Source organism: Triturus cristatus, chromosome 1_2 (genome assembly GCF_964204655.1).
Source record: "Triturus cristatus chromosome 1_2, aTriCri1.1, whole genome shotgun sequence".
NCBI lineage: Eukaryota > Metazoa > Chordata > Amphibia > Caudata > Salamandridae > Triturus > Triturus cristatus.
The window spans coordinates 63170261-63192773 of NC_140580.1; the positions used below are offsets into that span (position 1 = coordinate 63170261).

At 47.2% G+C, this 22513-nt stretch overlaps 2 protein-coding genes across 6 annotated transcripts in view; one reads left to right on the forward strand and one right to left on the reverse strand.

Annotated features, from left to right (window-relative positions):
* Positions 1–12099, reverse strand: part of LOC146866792 (uncharacterized) — a 218472-nt gene extending 206373 nt beyond the window's left edge. For 3 of the 4 annotated variants that reach the window (XM_085601387.1, XM_085601370.1, XM_085601362.1), the window contains exon 1: positions 11879–12077. In XM_085601387.1, the coding sequence (XP_085457513.1) occupies positions 11879–11935 (57 nt within the window). In that variant the 5' untranslated portion in view covers positions 11936–12077. Of the gene's footprint in view, positions 1–11878 lie in introns of all 4 variants that reach the window. The other variant, XM_085601378.1, reaches the window with a different exon arrangement.
* A 740-nt stretch (positions 12100–12839) lies between these two features.
* Positions 12840–22513, forward strand: part of LOC146866793 (uncharacterized) — an 84991-nt gene continuing 75317 nt past the window's right edge. The window contains exons 1-3 of one of the 2 annotated variants that reach the window (XM_085601408.1): positions 12840–13137; positions 18047–18173; positions 21499–21588. In XM_085601408.1, the coding sequence (XP_085457534.1) occupies positions 13096–13137; positions 18047–18173; positions 21499–21588 (259 nt within the window). In that variant the 5' untranslated portion in view covers positions 12840–13095. The remainder of the gene's footprint in view (positions 13138–18046; positions 18174–21498; positions 21589–22513) is intronic. The other variant, XM_085601401.1, reaches the window with a different exon arrangement.

The following is a 22513-nucleotide window of genomic DNA, read 5'->3' on the forward strand; positions in this document are numbered from 1 at the left end:
TCAAAGTCCTAAGAAAGATAGGGAAAACTACATACATTCTGCAACTGAGGGGAAAGAGGACCCAGATGTTCCACATCAACTTACTGAAGAAGTGGTTGGGACCCCCTCCTTCAGGAGTTCATACGGTCTCCATAATCACCCCTCCCTCTCATACCACTCTGGAGACACCTGTCAATCCCAATCTCACGTGCACCCAATCCCGAGAAATACGGTCTCTGCTGATGGACTTTTCAGACGTATTTTCTGATCAACCAGGCAGGACCCAACTGGCCGAACATTGTATCCCTACTCCTCCGGGGGTGGTGGTGAAACAAAAGCCTTACCGGATCCCTGAGGCTCGACGAGCCGCCTTTCAGGAGGAAGTGTCCAGGATGTTGGAATCAGGGGTCATCGTGCCTTCCCATAGTAACTGGTGTTCCCCCGTGGTGCTGGTACCCAAACCGGATGGCAGCATCCGGTTTTGTATTGACTTCCGCGCAGTGAACAAGGTATCCAAGCAGGATGCCTATCCTCTTCCCCGGGTGGATGAACTTATAGAACGCCTTGGTGAGGCCCGATACATCACCACTATCGACCTCACCAAGGGTTACTGGCAGATCCCTTTGGCCCCCGCGGATCAAGAAAAAACCGCGTTCTCCACCCCTTCCGGCCACTATCACTTTACAGTTCTTCCCTTTGGGTTGCATGGGGCCCCAGCGACCTTTCAGCGGGCCATGGATGTGCTTCTGGCCCCTCACTTATCCTATTCAGGGGCTTATTTAGATGACATCGTGGTCTATAGCAAGACCTGGGAGGAGCACCTGGAGCACTTAGGGAAGGTACTGAACAGCCTTCGTCAGTCCGGGTTACACATCAACGCCAAGAAAACCCGAGTGGCCTTTCAGAAAGTGAGGTATTTGGGGTATCTCTTGGGGGAGGGTCATATAGCTCCCCAAACCGAAAAAGTGGCCGCAATCCAGTCCGTTCCCTATCCAAAGACCAAAAGAGACTTGAGGGCGTTCTTAGGGTTGGTGGGGTATTATAGACGGTTCATAGCCCAGTTCGCTACCATAGCGGGCCCCCTCACTGACTTATTGCGAAAAACACACACCTCACCCAGGTTACACGCCCCTTCCGATCAAGAAGCTTCTGCATTCCAAGCCCTGAAAGATGCTATTACCACCTCCCCTATACTAGCGACCCCGGATTTCGACAAACCCTTTATCCTGCAGACAGACGCCTCGGGTATTGGGATCGGGGCGGTTCTCTCTCAGAAAGATCCCGACGGTCACGAACGCCCCATTCTTTTTCTCAGTAGGAAATTGTTTCCTAGGGAGCAGGCTTACTCCACTATAGAAAAAGAGTGCCTGGCGGTTAAGTGGGGGGTTGAGAAACTCCGGTACTATTTGGAAGGCAGACCCTTTGTCCTTTACACGGACCATGCTCCCCTCACCTGGTTACAACGGAATCACGGTCACAATGACAGGATCCTCCGCTGGTTCCTTGCCCTCCAACCCTATCAGATAGACGTACAACATCGGAAAGGGGCGAATCAGGGTAACGCTGACTTTCTTTCTCGGTTCCCTTGTTCCCCCGATCGGGTCACGCCAGGGGGAGGGAATTGTCACGGGGGCACCACTGGGGGCACGGCTTCTGACACACAACCCGAGGGGATGCCTGATTGTTCCTTTACGCCTTGGCCACAGGACTGGTACGGGCCCTTTAACTCCACCAGAGAAACCCGTGGGGAGGAGCCGACTGTCTGCACGTCAGACCACGTCATCCAATCGGAGAGCCCGGGACCTGGTAAAACGAACCCGGAAGAGAAGAAGGGCGCGAAAGCCGGAGGAAGCGAGGAGAGCCGAGCGAAGGAGACGGAGCAGGAACGAGTGAGCAGTGGAGAAGGAGAGACGACTGAAGGAGAGTGCGGAGTCCGAGAGACGACGCCGACGGAGCCAGGAGGCCAACGGATACGCTACTCGCCCCGCCACGTTCCTGGAGGAGCGTGGCTGGGAAAGGTACGTGATCGTATCTTGAGTCTGTCACAAGTACGGGGAGGGACGAAGTGAAGAGGGTGAGGGAGGTCACGGGAGTACGGGGAGCCTGAGTGTTGAGGATTCTTTTTCTGTGGGTCAACCACGCTCCCCCCCCCTCCAGCCTTCTCTACCTACGTTCACCTCCTTACTTCACCTGAGTTACAGGAGTCACAAAAGTTGGTGGTAGCCCCGGTGATCCCTCACAACCCTTTCCCCCCTCAAAGCGCCCTTGGTCCCTACAACCCTACTCACCTTTGTGTCCCTCTGTATCTCTTCCCTGGGTCACGGACGGAGGAGGAGGAGACGGTCCCTACGGAAGAACCGGACGGAGAGAGATCCCTACAGAGGAACCCTTAAACCGGACACTGACTCCTGGAGCAACAGACCTCACCCAGAACGTCAAAACAAAGAACGCTTATTGAGCCAATAAAGTCCGCTTCTTTACCTCATCAGTGAGTCCCTGTGTTGGTGTATTAGGTGAACCACCTCCCTCCCCACATCGTCCCTCACAATATTGCATTCACCTCACAATAGTCTCTGAGCACTTATCTCACTTGTCACGTTTTAATTGTTGACAGCCTGAGAAATTGAGTTAATAAATAATTTGATTGTACTCAATATGTATGAAGTGGTTTTCACATGTGTTCCTGTTGAAAATAATACAATGTTGTGAAGAAATTGGTTTTACTCCCTACAGAACCATTGTAGTTTTGTTTGTCAAGAATTGGAGGCCACTTCCCCTCTCCTTACTGGGTCGAGCGGCCCTTTTCAAGATGCTGGCACTTCCCCGGTTTTTGTACCTCCTTCAGAACTGCCCATATAAGGTCCCCGACTCCTATTTCCGGCACATAGAAAGTGAGGTTGGGACTCTGCTTTGGGATGGGAGGGCACCCCGTATAGCATTGCATAAATTGACCAAGGGTTGGTATGATGGAGGTATCGCACGCCCCGATATGCAACTATACTATTGGGCCTCACAATTAATAATGGTGAATCATTGGATATACCGCTCGCCGATGGACCCAGTATATCTGCTGGATAAATATCAAATGGACAGGGAGGGCTATCTAGGAGGCCTCTACTCAAAAGTCCGGAAAGATCGATACCTGGGCCCAACAGCCTATACAGTAGAGATATGGCGCCAAGCTAATAGACGTTTTTGATGGACGGACCGACTGACTCAAGCCACTCCACTATGGTCCACCCAACAGCTGGGGTCACTGTGTCACCAACCGGGATTTGATAAGTGGGATGCCATAGGCATCTTGACAATAGGCCACCTAGTGAAAAAATGGAAAATACTGTCATTCACAGAACTAAGGACTCAGTATGAATTGGCTCAGGGGGAAGTTTTTCGTTATCTACAGATCCGCCATGCCCTTAACGCAACTATTCCGAACCTAGCCAGTTTACTGGACTCCTCCCCTCTAGAGGACCGATTGCTCTCAGAACCTATGTCAGAGAAAGCTGTATCGTTGACATATAAGAAATTATACAATAATGCAACTATATCCTGATATTGCCTGCAATTGTGTTGTTTGCTTTTAAAACAATAAAACTATATATTTATTTTTTTTAAAAAGAAGAAATTATGCAATAACTTACCGGATCCGATTCACACTCTTCGAGAGAAGTGGCAAGCAGATATTGGGCAAATCGAAGATGATGATTGGCAGACAGCACTAATGTCCCCGAGAGAGGCGGCCATTCCTCTAAGGCTCTACTTGATTTAATTAAAGATCCTCCACAGAACGTACTTAATAGGGGTCACACTAGCAAAAATAGCGATTAGACCGGACACGATGTGTCTCCGCCGCTGCTGTCAAGAGGCAACCTTTTACCGCATTATTTGGGAATGTCCCCGCATACAAACTATGGGAGAAAGATACAAGACACATGCAGAGGGCACTGAGTAAAGCGATTAGCCTTAAGCCACAATTAGGGCTTCTTAATATATGGGAGGCTATAGACCTAACGGAGGTGGAACAACAAATGACCACACTAGGATACACATTAGTAAAACGGGCAATTGCAATGAAGTGGGGAGTGGGGGAGGAGCCATCACCGAAATGCTGAGCGCGGCACCTAGATAGCAGAAAAGGCAGTGTTCAAATCCAGGGGTTGTCCTAAGAAGTGGGATAAAAAGTGGGGCAAATGGAACAAGTACAGAGGGGAGCTGTGTACATCGCCCACTAAGGATATTCAAATGTGTCACAATAGCAGAGATGGGACAGGAGCATTGTTGATTCCTTCGAATGTATAAATGTGGTATATGTGGTGAAATGCTTGCAATTAACCGATGTGTGATGTACATGTTTTTATTTCAAACCAATAAAAATACCTTTAAAAAAAAAAAAAAGAAGTCGAAATCTGTAGCGCAGCTCTGAATGCTACATCCTTGGATGGCTGCGCGGTGCTCAAGCTCCGCCGCCGGCCCAGCAAAATCACGGATGTCCCCGGCCCTCTGATAGGAGTAACGGACAGCAGGCGATGCCGCTTCACCCCCCAGTTTGAAAATTTGACTCCGGTTGGCCCGCGGAACCATCAGCGGCGGTCCCGAGGGCGGCTGGCTCAGAAGGCAGGCGGAGACAAAATGGCGGCTTGAGTCGGCGATTCGGAGAGGTCGTGGGAGCGGCGGATGCCGGCACGGACGCAGGTACCGCGGGGAGGCTGGGGGGGGGGGGGAGCCTGGGAGCGGGCTGGACGGGGTCTGCCTCGCCCCCCGCTGCTGCTCGTGTGGGGCTGGTCGAGTGGTCGGCGGCTGCCCGGCGCCGCTTGGCGGCTCCGCTCGCCTTGCTTCCCCGAGTCCCTCGCTGAATGAAGCGGGTGAGGTCGGAGGGGGCGGACGGTGGCTGGTTTGCGGTGGTGGGGGACGGGGAGGCTTACCGTTCTGTGCCGGGCGCCTGGTTCGCTCCTGCTCCCTTCATTGGGCCGTCTCTGTTGGTGGCGTGTGCTCTGAGTGCTGGGCTGTCCTGCCTCTTTGACCAGGCGCCTGGGCCTCCCACCCTTACGGCCTGACTCCTGTGTTCTGTGCTGCTGGGGCAAGCATGGGTTTCTGTTCCCTCGTCCTGAGGGAGCCCTGAAGAGCTGCGCAGAGAATCCTTGGTCCGGACCAGAGTAGCGGTTGCTGGGCGGCCTGGCCCTCGCGCTGCTGTGACGCTCGTCCTTGGGCGGTGCCGCCTGGAGGCCCGTGCGGCGTTCTATGGCCTGAACTGCCTGGTTGAGCTGGTGCCGCTCTGATACGCTGCCATCACCGGGTTCCTGAGAGGGCTGGTTGGCGTCCAGTCGTACCTGCTGAGGCATGGGTCGCAGGGACCCGAAACAGAAAACGCTGCCATTTGAAAAGCTTGCTGAGCAATCGTCGGAGAGGGCCCCTGACATGGCGGCGCAGAACGAAAGCACGGTTGGTGGGTCAGCGGCCAGTGCCCCGTCACCCGACTGGCTGCAGGAGATGAGGGCTGGGTTTCGGTCCATAGACAGTCGCTTTGACTCCTTGGATAAAACGCTGGAAGCCATGGGTGCCAAGATACAGGCCCATGATCGTCGCTTGTATGGGGCGGAGGCCAGGATTTCAGCCATCGAGGACGGCGCTGCACAGACAGCCAAGCGATTAGACAGAATGGAGCGCATATTAAAAGACGTGGCCATTAAGAACGAGGACCTAGAATTGCGAAGTCGCCGCAATAATGTGCGTATTATTGGGGTTCCGGAGTCCACAGCGACGGGCCGGCTGGATGTATTTGTGGAAAAACTGTTGGCCGACATCTTTGGGAGGGACTCTTTCACGTCGGGCTTTGTGGTGGAGAGGGCACATCGCTCCCTGGGGCCACATCCTAATCCGGGACTCCCGCCTCGCCCGCTGATAGCCCGCATCATGAACTTTCGAGACCGGGACACTGCTTTACGACTCGCTAGAGAAAAGGGAGATATTCATTGGCAAGGCTCAAAACTTGCTTTCTACCCGGACTTCACCGCTGTGGTTCAGGAGGCCCGGCGGAAATACGCGGGGGCGAAGGCTACGCTCCGCAATCTCGGCCTAAAGTACGGCATGCTCTACCCGGCGCGGTTGCGGGTGGAGATTGATGGCCGGGTGCGGCTCTTTGACAATCCTATGGAGGTGCAGGACTTTTGTCGTGCATACAAGCCGAATAAAAGCCCTCCCCACAGCGGCGGGGGTGGTCAGTCTCCCCCGCACAGTGGATCGGTGGCCAGCCAGGATCCGTTTGCGGGCTCTGGGGCGGGATGATGTGGCGCCTATGTATGACCCTTGCTTATTCCATTTGTTGCTGGCTGGGGACTCAGGACAATTTATGTAAGATTGCTGCGTATTGCTGGGTTGATGCCGGGTCGTTGCCACCCCCCCTTGGTGGAAACCGCTGGGAGTTATGTTGGACATGATGCTCCGTTTGTTAATGACTGATTGCACATGGCGCATCTGTTTGGAGCTTTTTTGCTGTTGTTTACTACTTTGGGATTGCCTCCCGTTTTTGTGGTATGGCTGGGTGGGGGGAGGGGGGTTGGGGTAGGTTGTTTTGATCTCAGAAGCATTCATTGGTGTGTGACGAATTTGATGTTATCTGGTGGTACTGATGGCTCCTGTTTACGATTGCTTTGTCAGATGTTTAGATGGCTCGTATAGGTCTGAATGAAAGCCCCATAAACTTGTCATTAATATCTTGGAACGTCAGGGGCCTTAATAATCAACGTAAATGCAGGCAGGTGATGCATTAGCTGAATCGGCATCAGGTGGATGTCGCCTTTATCCAAGGGACACACTTACACTCCACAAACAACGCTCGCTTTGCTGCTTCCTGGGGAACACACAGGTACTTTGCCAATTTTAGCAACTATGCCAGAGGCGCTGCTGTGCTGAGTCCCGTTTCATTGCCATCAGGTCATTGGGGATAGAGAGGGACGCTATTGCATAGTGAGAGGAGGGGTGATGATGGGACACAGGATCATCTTGGTGTGCGTGTATGCCCCCAATACTGACTCCCCAGAATTTTTTCACGTGCTAAACGCGCAACTTACAACCCTGGAGCCCGCTATGATCCTGCTCGGCGGTGACTTCAACCTATTGCTGGATGTGGGCTTGGACAGTACCTCGTTGGCCGCTGACACTAAGCCCAGGGCGCGGCGCGCTCTCAGAGACCTCTGTCACCAATTCTCCCTTATTGACATTTGGCGCAAGCGCAACCCAGACACCACTAGTTACACACATTTTTCTGGCCAACACAATACCTGGACTAGGATTGACTACTGGTTGCTCTCCCCAGGTCTGTCCCCCTGGTTTCGGACGTTGAAGACTCTCCCCAGAACATATTCTGACCACTCGCCGGTCCTGCTTTGCCTGGATGTGCCGCGCCCTGAAGGTTTTGAGCGCCAGTGGCGTTTCCCTGGAAAAGCGCTATTGGACGACCTATTCTATCATGAGGTCACTGAGGCGATTGAGGAATATTTCGCGATTAACACCGGCTCGGTGGACTCTTGGGCCATGCTATGGGAGGGGTTTAAGGCCTACATTCGGGGGGTTTGTATAGCTAAGCATGCCGGGGTCCTAAAGGCGTTGCGCACGGCACTTACTCAGTTAGAGGCTCGATAGATGCGGAAGCACGACGGGCAGCGTCGGACACAGTGTTTGCCAGGAGGTTGCGTCTCCTCTCCGAATACAGGGAAGCCGCAGACAGAGAGATCCTATATCTCGGCAAATACCAAACTGCCCGTAGATATGGCGAGGGCGACCGGCCGGGTCGTACATTAGCGCAGGTTCTACGACCGCCGTACAGTAAGTCGTACATTACTGAAGTTCGGGGTGAGGACGGAATGCTTCGCATGACGCCCTCCGAGATTAGGGATGAGTTTCTGGCCTACTTTTCGGCATTATATACGACCAGACAGAGTGATGACACCTCTGCACGGGAGGATTACTTATCCGAAATCGCGCTAGTGTTTTTGGAAAAGGGCATGCAGGAATTCATGGCGGAGCCCATAACGGTGACCGAGGTTCGAGGGGCGATTAAAGTTCTACGGAGTTCCTCAGCCCCGGGCCTTGATGGCTTGTCGGGGGACTTTTACAAGGCATTTTCGGATCTGTTGGCACCCAAACTTATCGAGGTCTACGCTGAGGCCTTGGAGCGAAAGACTCTCCCGCCCACTCTACGCGAAGCAGTCAATGTTTTACTTCCAAAGCCGAATAAAGACCCGGCGTTATGTGGGTCATACAGACCCCTTTCGCTACTGAATATTGACTATAAAATTCTCGCCAAAATTGGGGCCAACAGACTTTCACAATTGATGGAGTTTATTATTGCCCCGGCTCAATCTGGCTTCATACCCCATCGCTCGACATCACTGAACTTGCGGACTTTATTTACTGTACTGCATAGAATAAACCCTGCCACACCCGCGGCGGCAATTCTCCTGGACACTGAAAAAGCCTTCGATTCTTTAGAATGGCCTTTCTTCTTATCCATAATACAGCGAATGGGCATGCCGGCTGGCTTTATTGCCACCACGCGGCTCTTATATAGTCGCCCCACGGCGAGGCTCCGCATTAAGGGTACGTTATTGCGCCCGTTTGCTCTTACCCGCGGCACCCGTCAGGGCTGTCCGCTGTCGCCGCTGCTGTTCATTCTCGCCATGGACCCACTAATCTGACATTTTCAGGAGCGACATCTTCACAGAGGGCTCCAATTCCGGACAGGTCCCCTATTGGTCTCACTCTATGCCGACGACACCATACTGTATGTTAGAGAGCCTCAACTGAACCTGGCTCCTCTGATACGTGAAATACTTCGCTTTGGTCATCATTCCGGGCTGGGTATCAATTGGCATAAGTCCATAATCTTCCCATTGACCAGCGGCACTTCCCCTTGGCAGTGCGAGTATCCGCTGGAATGGTGCTCGGACTCTGTAAGATATTTGGGCATACACATCGATCTGAACACAGAAGAGATCATTCGTCTTAATTATGGCTGCGCGATTGCGAATCTTGAATCGCAGGTGGACAAATGGCTACGGCTTCCGCTGTCTATGGCGGCAAGAATCGCCATTATAAAAATGATAGTGCTCCCTAAATTTTTATATCTTTTTAATAATATCCCCATCCCCCTCACCCAAAATTTCTTCGCCTCGCTGCGGGCCCTTTTGATTAGATCGGTCTGGGGAGGGAAGCAGCCCCGGGTTCGCCGCTGGAAGATACTCATGCTTCCGCACGATAGAGGTGGACTTGGAATACCAGATTTGTATCTATATTATTTGATTGCGCAGTGTGCCCACGCCTATGCATGGTACCACCTGGATGCGCGGATTCCATTTCTTCGCCCGGAAGCTGATTTTGTGCTCCCGGGCCGCTTGGCCGCGGTGTTGCCCAAGGGCGTACCTAGAAGTCCAGTAGATATTCAAACGGTGTCTACCACGAGCTCGGCTTGGAGTAGGCTATTGCGCTACATGGATCAGCCTATTTTATACTCAACTTCTCTCCCGTTACCTAATGAGGGATGGCTCCCGGTCACTGGCGAGAAACTTGTGCAACGCACTTTGACGAAGTTTGACATCACCAAGATTGGTGATTTATACCCGGGCGGGCACATATTCTCGATGTCGGAGGAGGCACGATTCAGTGATGCCACTTTCATGGACAGATTTATCCTTAATCGGCTTTATTTCACAGTCAGGTCGGAAATTAGGGGATTCCCCCTCGAGCCGGCTTCCTTTGAGCCACTTACTCTCCTCATCGACACGGCCACAGGGGCACATCTTATTTCTAAACTGTACAAGCTATGTATTGCGCAGGTTCCCTGCACGGACGACAAACTACGCTTGGCATGGGAGGCTGACCTGGGTAGGCCCATCACGGATGAACAATGGTCCGCTTGCTGTAAGGTCACCAAAAAGATATCACTCAATAGCCGCCACAAACTCCTACACTACAGGTTTTTCCGCAGAATCTACATGACGCCGTGTAGTCTTTCTCCACACATTTTATGCCGTGTGGTCTTTCTCCACACATTTTATGCTGTGTGGTCTTTCACCACACATTTTGTGCTGTGTGTTTTATCCCACACGTTCCACCCCTGCTAGTGCTGGGGGAAGTACTGCATTTTCTACGTGTATATACCGTGTGGTCTTTCTCCACACATTCCACCCAAATCTCTCTTTGGGGTAGTTCTATTTTTTCTGCATGTTACACTTACGTTGGGCTGTGTGGGTCCCTCCCACACCTTCTACCCATCTCCTTTGGGGTAATTCTGCATTTCTTCTATTCTACACCTTCTACCCTTCTCCTTTGGGGTAATTCTGCATTTCTTGTATTCTATACTTTCCACCCATCTTATCTTGGGGAAAGTTCTCTGGTGTTTTTCCATTTCTGCTACTTTCCTATTTCTGCGTATTCTACACCACTTTACTTACTTCTTCACTTTTATCTTCTTTCTAACACCCTGTACTTTCCTGTTTGCCTGGCCAGCATACATTATCTTAGTACTTGGTTTCCTCTTTAGTCTGTTGTATGGGTTTGTATTTATTTTTGTGTTTCTATGGAAAGGAAGATGGTGTAATAGTCGCTTGTACTTGTCTTTTCTCTCACTTTCTATCCACTTTACTTCCTCTGCTTGCTCTTTCCATATTTCATTTTCACGCCTTCTTTCAGTGTACCATTCACTATATTTCATTCTCTTATTTTCTTGCCTCTTTTTGATGCCTTTTAAAACGTTCTTCCTTTGCGTTGTAAAGGGGGGAGATATGTGGTATACTGCTGCTCAGCCAGAATAACTGCCTGATGGAATGTTAGTGTTTGGAATGTGTGCGTGCGTGAATCAGTTGGATGAAGGGCTGAGCAGCAGGGAAGGTGCTCCTGGTGGGGCTCCTACTTAGACTCTGACTTTACCTCTCTGTATCTAACTTACCACCTCAATAAATCTACATGGTAGACTACCTGGCTTGGAGCGTCCTTTCTTCCATACTACACAGACTTGTGTATTGGGAGCCATGTTAGTTCCCGGAGGTGTGGTGGACTCGGTATTGGAGGCTGAGGACTGGACTGGCTAATGTGTTTTGGGTGGTCTGCAATCTTCTAGTGAACCGGTTGGTTCTCCCTGCGTGCAATGTTCCCATAGTCCATCCTGCTGTAGGAGGACCGGTTGTGCGTGTTACTATTGTTAAATACAAACAGGGTCTTGAAAGATTCTGAAGTGGGAAGGGATGCACTGAGAAACTCGATGTGCACAATTGGTCCTCCTGACGTAACACACACCCGGAGGGCTGGCCTTGGCCGAGGGGATAGATAAGTGGGGCACATTCTGATCACACCGTAACTCTCGAGGAGCCCTCTCCTGGAACATAACGCAGATACGGATTGACGTTATTTAATTGGAATACTGGATTGGTGCGCGGGCTGGCGGCCACAGATATTAGGAGAGCAAGGGATATTTGGTCTTATTAATATATCGCAACCTGCTTGTGTCTAGAATATACCTGAATTGCCCTGAGGAACTCAGTGGTATACTCCCCACAAACGAAACATGTGTTGGCTACAGTATAGCTTTCGATGTGTTACAAGATAAAGTGAAAAACATATCGACTAGAATATAGAGTGGACATTCATAAATTGGACATGTGCTCAGGATAACGTTTTTACATACTGTTCACTGTAGTCTGTTCCCACCCAACAGATCTCACGGAGTGCAGTTTGTAACAGGATGTTTGTGGGCCTACACAAAGGCTGCCACAGCAGTTTAGTGCTCACATACCTTTCTAAATTCTAGGCGTACACGCGGATTATATGGAACAAACAGGAATGTGTCAGGTGTCACTGACAATGGAGTTAGTCATCGACTACGTCAGCACACAATCTGACAACTTACCTCGTCTGCATCCAGCCTCGATGTTTCGTGACGGTCTAAGGATTTCTTTACGCTCATCTTTCAAAGTAATCCAAATTAAAGTTCGGTTTTGATAATTCGCTGAAAAGAGGCGTTCGTTATTTTAATCCTTGCCAGGTAAAAATTTCTTCACTGTTTAAAGGGCCGCCTCTGTTGTACTGTCACTATACTACGCACGTTCCAAGCCAGAAACACTGATCGTCGGGGCCTGCTCAGATGCTCGGGGGCAGGTACTAGAGTCGAGCAAAGGGACCGGTTTCATTAAAATGTGTTTACAAAACGTCCCTGCTGCTTTGTCAAACAGTGAGGTATGAAACCATGGGGTATATTATCAAGACAGGCGATACAATTATTCCCGCTTTAGCGTCAGAAAACTGCCGCTAAAACGGCGATAATGGGCTTGATAATATGCTCTATGGAATTCCAATTGAAGCCCATGTTAGATGTGAAGGACATCTAACATGGGTTTAAATTGGAATTCCATAGAACATATTATCAAGCCAATTATCGCCGTTTTAGCGGCAGTTTTCTGCCGCTAAAGAGGCGATAATTTTATCGTCTGTCTTGATAATATGCCCCCATGTTTTTAGTGGAGGCTGATGGACAGTGCAGAACTCGAGGTTGTTACATCTTTGAGAAGACGTCGGGTTTATACATCATGCTTGATACAGTCTTAACATTTTTTTGTTTGTTCGTCTAATAAAATGCGTCGTTCCATGTATCTAAGACCATGCCCTTTTTTTTTTTTTTTTTTTTTAGCTTGCACCTTGCTTTGATCATAGCACTGATTTCACTACAGATTATATGTGTACGATGCAGCAGAGAAGCCTAAGAAACTCTCCTTAGAGAGATACTGTATGTAAGAGGCGTCTCTGATTTAGCGCCTGCGCAGAAGATAGGATTGGAAGGGCTAGCATGCTGCCGAGACCAGTGTCTCGCCTCTGAGAATGAGAGATGCGAATTCGCTCTTAACATAAACGTCTTTCCGCCGAGCATGAGCGATTCCTGTTGAGCTAAATCTGATTTTCTACAAAGATCAGAGTGCGATACCAAAAAATGATTCGCTCTAAGGATCGTTAAATGCAAGGTCTTGGTGACGGGACTTTTTTCCATTCTGTACAGTTTTTAAGGAGCTTTGCTGCTCTGCTCTATATCTCTTTATCTCCGAACCACTTGCACACTCGACACTGAAAAACAGGATGAAAACCAGAAAAGAGATTTTCCAGCGGAGGTCAGACCAAGTGAGTGTAGCATTGTAATGAATTCGCAGGCATGTACAATCAGCAAATGTTTCTGAACCTTCGATTATAGCTTTATATATTTTTATTTTGAATGTCTTTATAGCACAAACCCCTATGCAGGTGTAGTGAGTTGTATATAGCATGGTAAAGCTAATTACACACCAAAAGAACCCTGCCCAATGCCCAGATCGCATGGGTGGCAGGATACTAGGAAAAGTGCGATGACCAATTGGATCAATTTCATGCACGGGTAAATGCCTCGCGACTGTTTTCGCGCTGCAATTGCAGACGGTGACCAGCTGCATACAAGTCAGAATGAGTGCAGCCCTATAAGGGACAATGACGTCCTAATTACTAGGCCAAAAATGAGCAAAAGGAACCCCAGACCAGTATCGTCCTTGTTGGGCCTCATCAGTGTTGTGCAGCATCAGTCTTGTGGGGCTTCATCTGTGAAGTGTAGTTTGAGGTCCGTGGTATAGAAAACCCGGCACCCAAACATCAGTGATCTCAGCCTCATTATGCCTTGATCAAGAGGTACAGCTTGAGGTGTGGTGCAGCTCGAGTCCTATGGCCGACTATGTCAATTAATGGGTATTATGACGTGGGAGTTTGAGAGTGATTCTGGCCACCGAGTTCTGAATGGTCTGCAGCCTTCTGGTGAGTTGTTTGTTGATCCCAGCCCAAAGGGTGTTCCCGTTGTCCAGCTTGCTTATGACAAGGGCGTGCATTACGGTTTGCTGGGTGCTGAATGAGAGCCGTTTGAAACATGGTATAGAAACATGAGGCAGTGATGGCATTGACTTGTTGAGTTTGCTGATGATTATTGAATATGTTTGTGTACTTACATTTTTTTTTTTGTTGCATTTTATGTATTTTTGTGTTACTTATATGGTTGTCAAAACCGAATAAAGTTTACTGACTGACTGACTGTTGATGACAATCGCAAGGTTCTTACTGTGGGATGAAGCTCTTTTTGAGCCTTCTTGAAGCTCTTTTTGAGCCTTCTTTAAAAAGTCTTTATAAATTTATAAAGCCAGTCTGCCCAAAGAAAAATCACTTTTTTGTTATAAATCGACTCTACTACACTCCCTATAAGATTGCTAAGGTTGCCCCCCTCCCCCCTCCTAAATGTCCAAGGTGCCATACCCCGTTAGCCAATGATGAGCATATCTTCTTACAATGTGAACATCTGGAGGCATTCTGGAACGAAGTGGGGATATCCCTCCGGGACATTTTTAAATCCAAGGTGGAAGTAAATCCCTCATTGGTGTTCTTTGGAGCCGACGGGCATTTCTCTAGCTCCGCCACAGAGCAGGATAAAGGGTTACTAATGTACTTGATACTATTGGCCTGGAGAGAGAGATGCAAGAGATGGAAGGATCCACTCCCCCCGAAAAGAGAGGATTGGCTGAATGCGGCATTCATTATGGCTAGGTTGGAGTATGAGCGCTCTGTGGACAAGGTTTTAAATATCTGGCACCCGTTAATGTGTTGGGGTCGTTCGTTGAGCTTGATACCATCAGTCCAATGATTACACCATATCCCTGAGAAACATCAGAAGGGATGGGTCTGGTGATCCCATGCAAGCGCGGTAAGCCACTGGGCCCCCCCCGATCCATCTATACTTGTTGGCTATAAAATCCGCTGCTGCTTGATCAGGTGAGATGAGGACAAAAGAGAAAAAAAAAAAAAAAGGTTCTTACTGTGGGTCGTTGGTGTCAGTCCATGCTATGTTGGGCACCAGGTGGAGTCTCATGTTGAAGTGCTGTTCCAGAAGATCACAATTCAGACTGTTGATCTTTATCCAGTGGGTGATTTCAGTCATGCAGGCATTGAACTAGATCCGAGTACTAAGCGGGTCTCTGTGAGGGAGAGAATGAGTTGTGTGTTGTCAGCGTAGGAGAGAACATTGACGTGAGAGTGGATGCTACTGGCTAGGCGGATCATGTATGCGTTGAAGAGGGTCGGGCTCAGGAAGGATCCTTGTGGAACGCTGCAGTTGAGGCCACGCGTGTCCTAGCTGTACGGTGCCAGGTTGACTGGCTGGATCTTTCTGTCAGGAAGGAGCAGATCCACCGTAGTGTTTATCCTTGGATTCTGATTTCATTTAGGTATTCGATGAGGATGGAGAGGGCCGACCATGGTGGTTGTGAGGGCAGTATCAATTCTGGTAGCATATCAATTCTGGTAACGGAAACTCCTTCACTTTTCTTTATTCATTATAAGTTAAATCATTTCAAGTTAAAAATTGCTCTTTTGGAGTCCAAGTTTTAAATATGCTTTATCAATTATCCATTTGTTTAAAGGATTTATTAGGGGTGTGACTGCAACGAGGACCCATGTAAAAGTGTCCTTATTGAGCTCTGTGCTCCAGTCAGCTCCCCACAGGCAGATCTGTGGCATCTCCAAACACTTTCACATAGAAGAGGCAGCCCATCATTTCAAACAGATACCGTGCTATTGTTATATATATGTATATTGATATATATATATATTATTGATGTTCCCATTAAGGAATAGTGGCAATTCTCATTGAGCTCATAGTACCCCTCACTCAAGGCTTGAGGCATATGCAGCAGTCCACGTAGCAAGAGGGTAGACGGGGAGGATGCAGAAGCAGGTCCTCTGTATCTGAGGCTGGTGAGCTGTGCGCAGAGAAACTTCGTGGACTACGATGGGGGAACCAATGTCCGAATGAAGAAAACAGGAGGAAATGAACACTGTCCAGCCTGTCTCAGTTTCTGTGCTGGACACTTAAAGCCCTGCAACAGCGGATGAATGAGTTGAGGGTGGCACCAGTGGTCATCAGGTTACAGATCCAATCGAGTGGTGTGAACAGCCTTGGGGTGAATGGGAGACTCCTAACACCACTGAGAGGCAACCATCCTGATGGATCAGATATTGAATGACACCTAGGGTATGCCGGCTCTCGAACCAAGAGAACGTCCCAGGATGAAAGGTCAAGACTCTGAAGGACAACGGGGACTGGGAGGCCCAGTGAAGGCAAATGCACTCCCGAGCTGTAGTGGCAGAGAATTTCTCCTTTTTAGGTTGAGCCTAGAGTCAGCGCGCAAGCGCTGCTCTGGTGAAGATCTGCTGTAGTTCAGTGCGTGAGAGTAGCCCCGCCCACTCCCCCGTCAATATATTTCTTTGGCTTGTGTCATTGTCCTTTGTAAATGCTGCCTTCGGATTCGTTTATAGGTTTGTTAGTCCCTCCTTAGTACGGCCATGTCGTCATTTTTATCCTCCCATGGCTACTGGCCCCTTTACTTCGTGTGTTACACATAGATTGATAGTGCTCCCATTGTGCGCAGGTGACGGTTCGGGTTTTTGATTTATGTTTGAAGTGGTTAATCCGAACCTGTTGGTCCTTGGCTTCAACATGGTGTTTTAGGCCAGAGGTGTCTAAGGTTACTGGGTGTCTGAGTTTCAAAGTGTTTCGCGTGTCATCTGATTAGTTGTAACAGGTTGTATTCAAGAATTGATGTCGTACGAAACTGGGCTGAGAAGCCCAGTGAAGAAAAGTTGAGGGACGACGGAGCATTGCAAGATGCCAGAGTTGTTGTGTAATGGAGTTAAAGCATATGGTTGGAGCAAAATGAAGCTTCTAGTGTCAGACAAGTAGGAGTAGATCCAGTTAATGATGGTTTTGTACTGGTGTATTGTATAGTGTGAACTCAGCCATAAGGCAGTAGAGTGCTGTACAAGGTCAAAGTAAAACAATACAGTCACAAGATTGGTTCTGAGAGCTGAATGGACTGCTACTTCATTATTATCTGGTGGTATTTACATCTTCATGTCTTTCTTAAATTGGAGCAGGAGTAGGGCAGTCCTGATGAGTATGCGGATGTTGGTCTAGATCCCCGGGTGCATATATATAAAAGGCCTGTAGATTTGTTTTTTTCTTTCTAACACTTCCTTGCCTTCACTCTGATGGTGCTATGCTTGTGGGTATGCAGAGAGACACAGGAGATGGTGTGTTCGTCGGCCAGGTAGGCAAGGGTTCTAGTTCTGATGGCATCATAATTGACGCACTTTGTTTTGAAAATGGTGTCTGCTGACAAGGGGAGCCGTTGGAGTTCCATCTGGATGGAGGAGTTGACATTATTTCTTCATGCTCTGGATGACACATGCCATAGCATGTAGGATGCCCTTAAGGGGACAAATCTTCAATCTGGGAGGGCATGGAGCAGGGTGTTGTCACCAACCTGGTGCAAAAGCTGAGTAATTGAAGAGCAGTACTTAAGTTACGTTCCGGGAGGAATGGTTTCACTTTCTTTGGGAGAGAGACTGATTCCAGTACGCCTTGGCTCTTTGTTTTGTTGTGGTTGGTGTCAAGGGGGAATTCAAGGGACTTAGCATTGGGTGAAAGTTGGGTTTGAAGCTGTCATAGCTCATCATTGAGTCAGGTTTGGACTAGGTGTTACTTATTGTTCTTGAGAAATATTAGGAATTCTGACTTGGCGGGGCTGAACATCCAGGTCATGTTTGAGGTGTTGTATGTCTGAAGAAGGGGTTGGAATTTGCCTGAAATGGTTGTATGAATACTCACTCATGTATTTGTATGTGGATGTTTACATACTTTTGCAGGTTAGCCGATCTAGTAGCAGCAAACACAATCATGTCCATAACAAATTCATGAATTTAGTAATTCAGCACACTGGAGGGATTTCTACATTTATTCAGGGCAACCTAAATGTGGAATCCCATTAATTGAATACTTAATTTGTACACCTAAATTCAAATTAGGTGCACCACAAATAATTAGTGAATCTCACCCTAAGCAATTATTGATAGACTTTGTTAACATGTGTTACTTTACAGGGAAAACAAAGAGTATCATATTTCGCTTGAGTCCCACTTAGCTTTAAGGGGTTGCCTAATCTATAAAGCAAATTGTGTTTTCCAGGCACCAGTTACGTTTTGTGATGTGGTTGCTTGCTTCTCTGAAGAGGAGTGGACGCTTTTACATCACTGGCAGAAGGAACTTTACAACAACGTGATGCAGGAAATCAACCAAGCCCTGAGTTCTCTTGGTGAGGTTACACTCTGTCTTTGTGTAAGAATATAGTGTATCAGTTGCCAGTGTCTTTGTTTAAAGGTGTACCGTATCAGTTGATCCTATCAGAAAAAAGAAAGAGACAAAATGGTGGATGAGACACAGAGAGGGAATCCTAAGAATTATTTTCTAGTGTTTTCAAACATCCCTGGGGATGTTGATCCAACGCCAATCAGGGATCGATATTCAATAACGACACATAATAATAACACAGGCCCATACAACATTTACCCCAAATATCCGCTGAATGACGCTGGGTGAGTGTCAAGACCAATGAGCACTTGAAATCAGCTGTTCATAATACAGGCTCATATCTCACTCTAAATACATAACTGAGCTTGCAAATCAACTTCTTTCCTCTGGTCGATGGACCTAAAGTTGAGAAGTTGATGGTAATAATAATAACCATCCATCCATCCATCCATCCATCCATCCATCCATCCATCCATCCATCCATCCATCTTTTCTGAATAACCACAAACTCGGTGTAAGGTTCATAATGTTTATCACCAAATGGTGTAGACAGTATCCGCTCAACATGTACAGATTCACAGGTCAAACAATGCATTAAAAGCAGAGAGAGAGAAAATATTTATCAATGCAAAACGGTGTCAAACCCATATCAAAATGAATAAATGCACATGAAAGAGTGGATAGGCGAAGAGACAGTAGTTTCTGAGCCAAAATATACATTTGCAAATAATTAATGAAAAGTACAGATCATTTAGCTAATACTGATCTAAGAATATCAGAGAGGTACTACCCCCTGGCCATGTGGATAGTAGGGTTCCCCTGAGACGGATTCAGGGAACAAAGATTATCAGGATACTGGTTACAGGACAGGAACAGGTAGGCCTCTATGAGCAAACCGACAGACAGCAACGATCACCCTCTAAGCTTCCTCGCACTCTCCCCAACGCTTCTAAATCCACACCCCCTAAGGCACCTCAATTATACCCTAAAACCTACATGTCCAACCCACAGTTGTTGAAACATTTACAGAAAGTCAGTCTCTCATTTGCTGATTTAGGGGGTGTTCTATCACACCACCATAGTCACGTTCGTATTTTCATAACGTTCTTAGTTCAGTATAATTCGCATTACATTAGCCACGCCTTTTGTATACCCGTTTTCCTCTAGTAAGCAACATGTTGCAAACCACTAGACATTCATTGTTCACTACTGCCACTTCTGCGAAAGAGGTTTGTACATTTCCTCTCGTTCTCATGGCCATCCTTCCGTTACTTGGCAGACAAACAAATGTTTCTTGAAGGTATCAGTCTTTTGCCTTCTCCTCTCTCTGTCAGAGCTTGATTTTCGGTTCATTTATTCTTAATAGTTCTCTTTTAACCCACTACTAACATGCAGAAATGTAGGCCCAGACTCATTTTCACTACAATGAACAGAACACAGTTATTATTAATTTCACGAAATGTACTTCTCACTGTTTACCACCCACCATTGCACTATGCCATGTTATGTTCCTAGCAAGAGCATTAATGTGCAAAAGCAGAACTATTTATTTTATTTAGAAGCAGAACGCAAATGTGGCCTAGTCTGGTATGCATTAATCTTCACATTAATGCACGCATGCGCAAAGCATTTTCCCGTGTTTTCGTGTTTGTGCGCATTAATTTCACAACACACTATTAGTAAATGTTACTGAGGAATCAATCCGAGCAGGTTTTATTTCCTCAAAACCCTGCTCCTTCAATGTCATGCTTCATTATCAGGCATTGCTCCTTGTAGGGCCGGCGCTGCAATGCCCTACACGCTCTACAAAGTGTCGCTTTGGCAGAGATCTTTTATTGTTTTTGCTGTATGATGAAGGGTGCCAACAACAGTATGCACATGTCTACCTTTCGGAGACATTTTGATAATGTGTATTACCAGAGCGATCCTGGTGAAGCATTGAACCAGATATGCAGAATCTATGCACACTGTTTTTCCTACTGTTTCCTCTTCCTTTTCAGGTTGGATGATCATTTTTTAACCACTAAACCAGGTATTTACTTTTAGGGGAATACCTATACTACTCATCACGGTGTAGGTGCAGGGTAGGATTACCGTCCTTCTTTTTTAGGTCTTGAAGAAGCACAGTGGATCTTTTATTTGACCTTTGGGCGCGAAACATGTCGACCTGACAACACCCGACCTGACTATACCCTTAGACCTGAAGCTACTAGAGTACATCATGCTCCTACAGTAGCCGAGACCCTGTATAGTTTTTAATCATGCCAGGAGAACCATCACATTAAAATAATTTTTTGGGCATCTCTTAGACAGTTTTATTTAAGTTTTCACTATTGAATACACTATCATTCCATCCCACACATTTAGGACGCCCTCGCACTTGCACACTTCATGCAGCAAGAAAGATAAAAGATCTCTGCCAAAGCGGTCCTTCGTGGGGCCTGAAGGACAATGCAGCGCTAGCCCTACGCGGAGCAACGCCTGATGATGAAACATGACATCCCCAAGGATGTGTGAGGGCGCCAGATAATAATCCTTAGGTTTCCCTCTTCACATCTCGTCCACTGTTTTGTTTTTCTTTCTGTTTTTTCTGGTGGAACAGTACCTTCTCTGTTGGTTTGATTATTGATTGCGGATTCTAGGTACTGGACCTTTATTGGCTCCTAGTCCCCCCTCCGATTTTGCTTTGAGTAAAGTATCAATTGCCAGTTCAAAAGCGCTGTCAATATTATTTTCAAATCTTATTTTATTGTCTTGAAAATCACAGGTCCAGAAGTGAGCAATGTGGATGCATTTAAAGAATGATTGCCGTCTTTGTCAGTTGCGCTACCTCAAAAATACCACAAGTTAGCGAATGCTTTGCAGGCCTCACAGTCCAAAAACATGGTGTTATGGTTGCAGCTTACTGTTTCTGCGTTGGAGTATCAGGATCGTACATTCTCACTCGCTGAGTTGCATACTCAGTGCATGTGCTCTAGACAGCACAGTATCTTTTTGCATTTTTCGAGCCGCTGCAGGTAGTTCAGACTACCAATAATAATACAAGTATGGCACAAAGGGAAAAAAGTGCACCTTTCCCTGTGTGGACTATGTGACTGATCTTCCAGTGTAAGTCACAGCAAACTTAGAAGTGGTCTGAAATGTAAGATGCCTTGTGCCAGTCCAGTGTGTATTTTACTCTAGGCATCTTTCTGCAATTTAATCAGTTTCGTGCTATGAACTCTGACATTGTGTGATAGTTGAATCCCACATATTTTCTATAATAACACTACTGGTATGTGTTTAAAATTAAGTTGTAAATTATTATGTTTTAATTTTTTTTATTATAGGTCCTCTAATTGCCACCTCTGTATTTTCTTTACGACCGAAGGAAAAAGAAGACGCTTGGCCGATGGGGCATCAAGAATCCAATATACGAGGTATGATGTGAGTGTTAAAAAAAGAACATGGTCTGCAACAATCCCAGGGAAACTGTAATGGATTCATTCCTCACAAAAGAAGAATAAACAAATATAACACTTTAGAGTAAGTTACACTTTTGAGTAAGGTACTACTTTTTGCTTATTCACAAAATTCAAGTGTAAGTTACTACTAAAAACAAGCATTGGGAAAAGCCAGTATGTCTCACTTTTGCGAGAGTTAGAGCTATTGTCATTGTAAATAGACAATGTCCTTTACCCATGTGTTATGGAGTGGAGTGGCTATATGAGGTGTGGAGTGGAATTATGTGGGTTGGATTGGAAATGTTAGTTGTGGAATTGTGTGGCGTGGAGTGGATTTGTGTAGAGGAATTATGTGGCATGGGGTGAAGTGGAATTGTGTGGTTAGTAATTATGTGGTATTGAGTGTACTGGAATTATGTGGAGTGGGACTGTGAGTCATGCAGTGTAATTGTGTGGAATGGTATTTTGTGTTGTGGAGTTGTATGTAGTTTATGTGGTGTGCTGTTGAATTTTGTGGGATGATGTGGAATTCTGTGGTGTGGATTGGATGTATGTGGTGCATTGTATAATTGTGTTACGTTGAATGATGTGGTTTGTTGTCGAGTTATGTGGCATGGAATGGAAATGTGTGGCGTTGAATTGTGTGGCATGAATCTGTGTAGAGTTGAGTGGAAATATGCTGACTGGAATTATGAGACATGGCGTAGAGTGTATCTATGTGGATTGTTGCTATGTGACATAGATTGGTTTTATGCGGTATGTATTTATGTGGTATTGAGAAGATTGTAATTATATGGAGTTGAATCATGTTGTACCTAGTGGTATTATGTGGAGTGTAAATATGTTGAGTGGAGTTGAATTGTGTGGTGTTGTGTGTCACACTAAACATCCAGGTATGCTA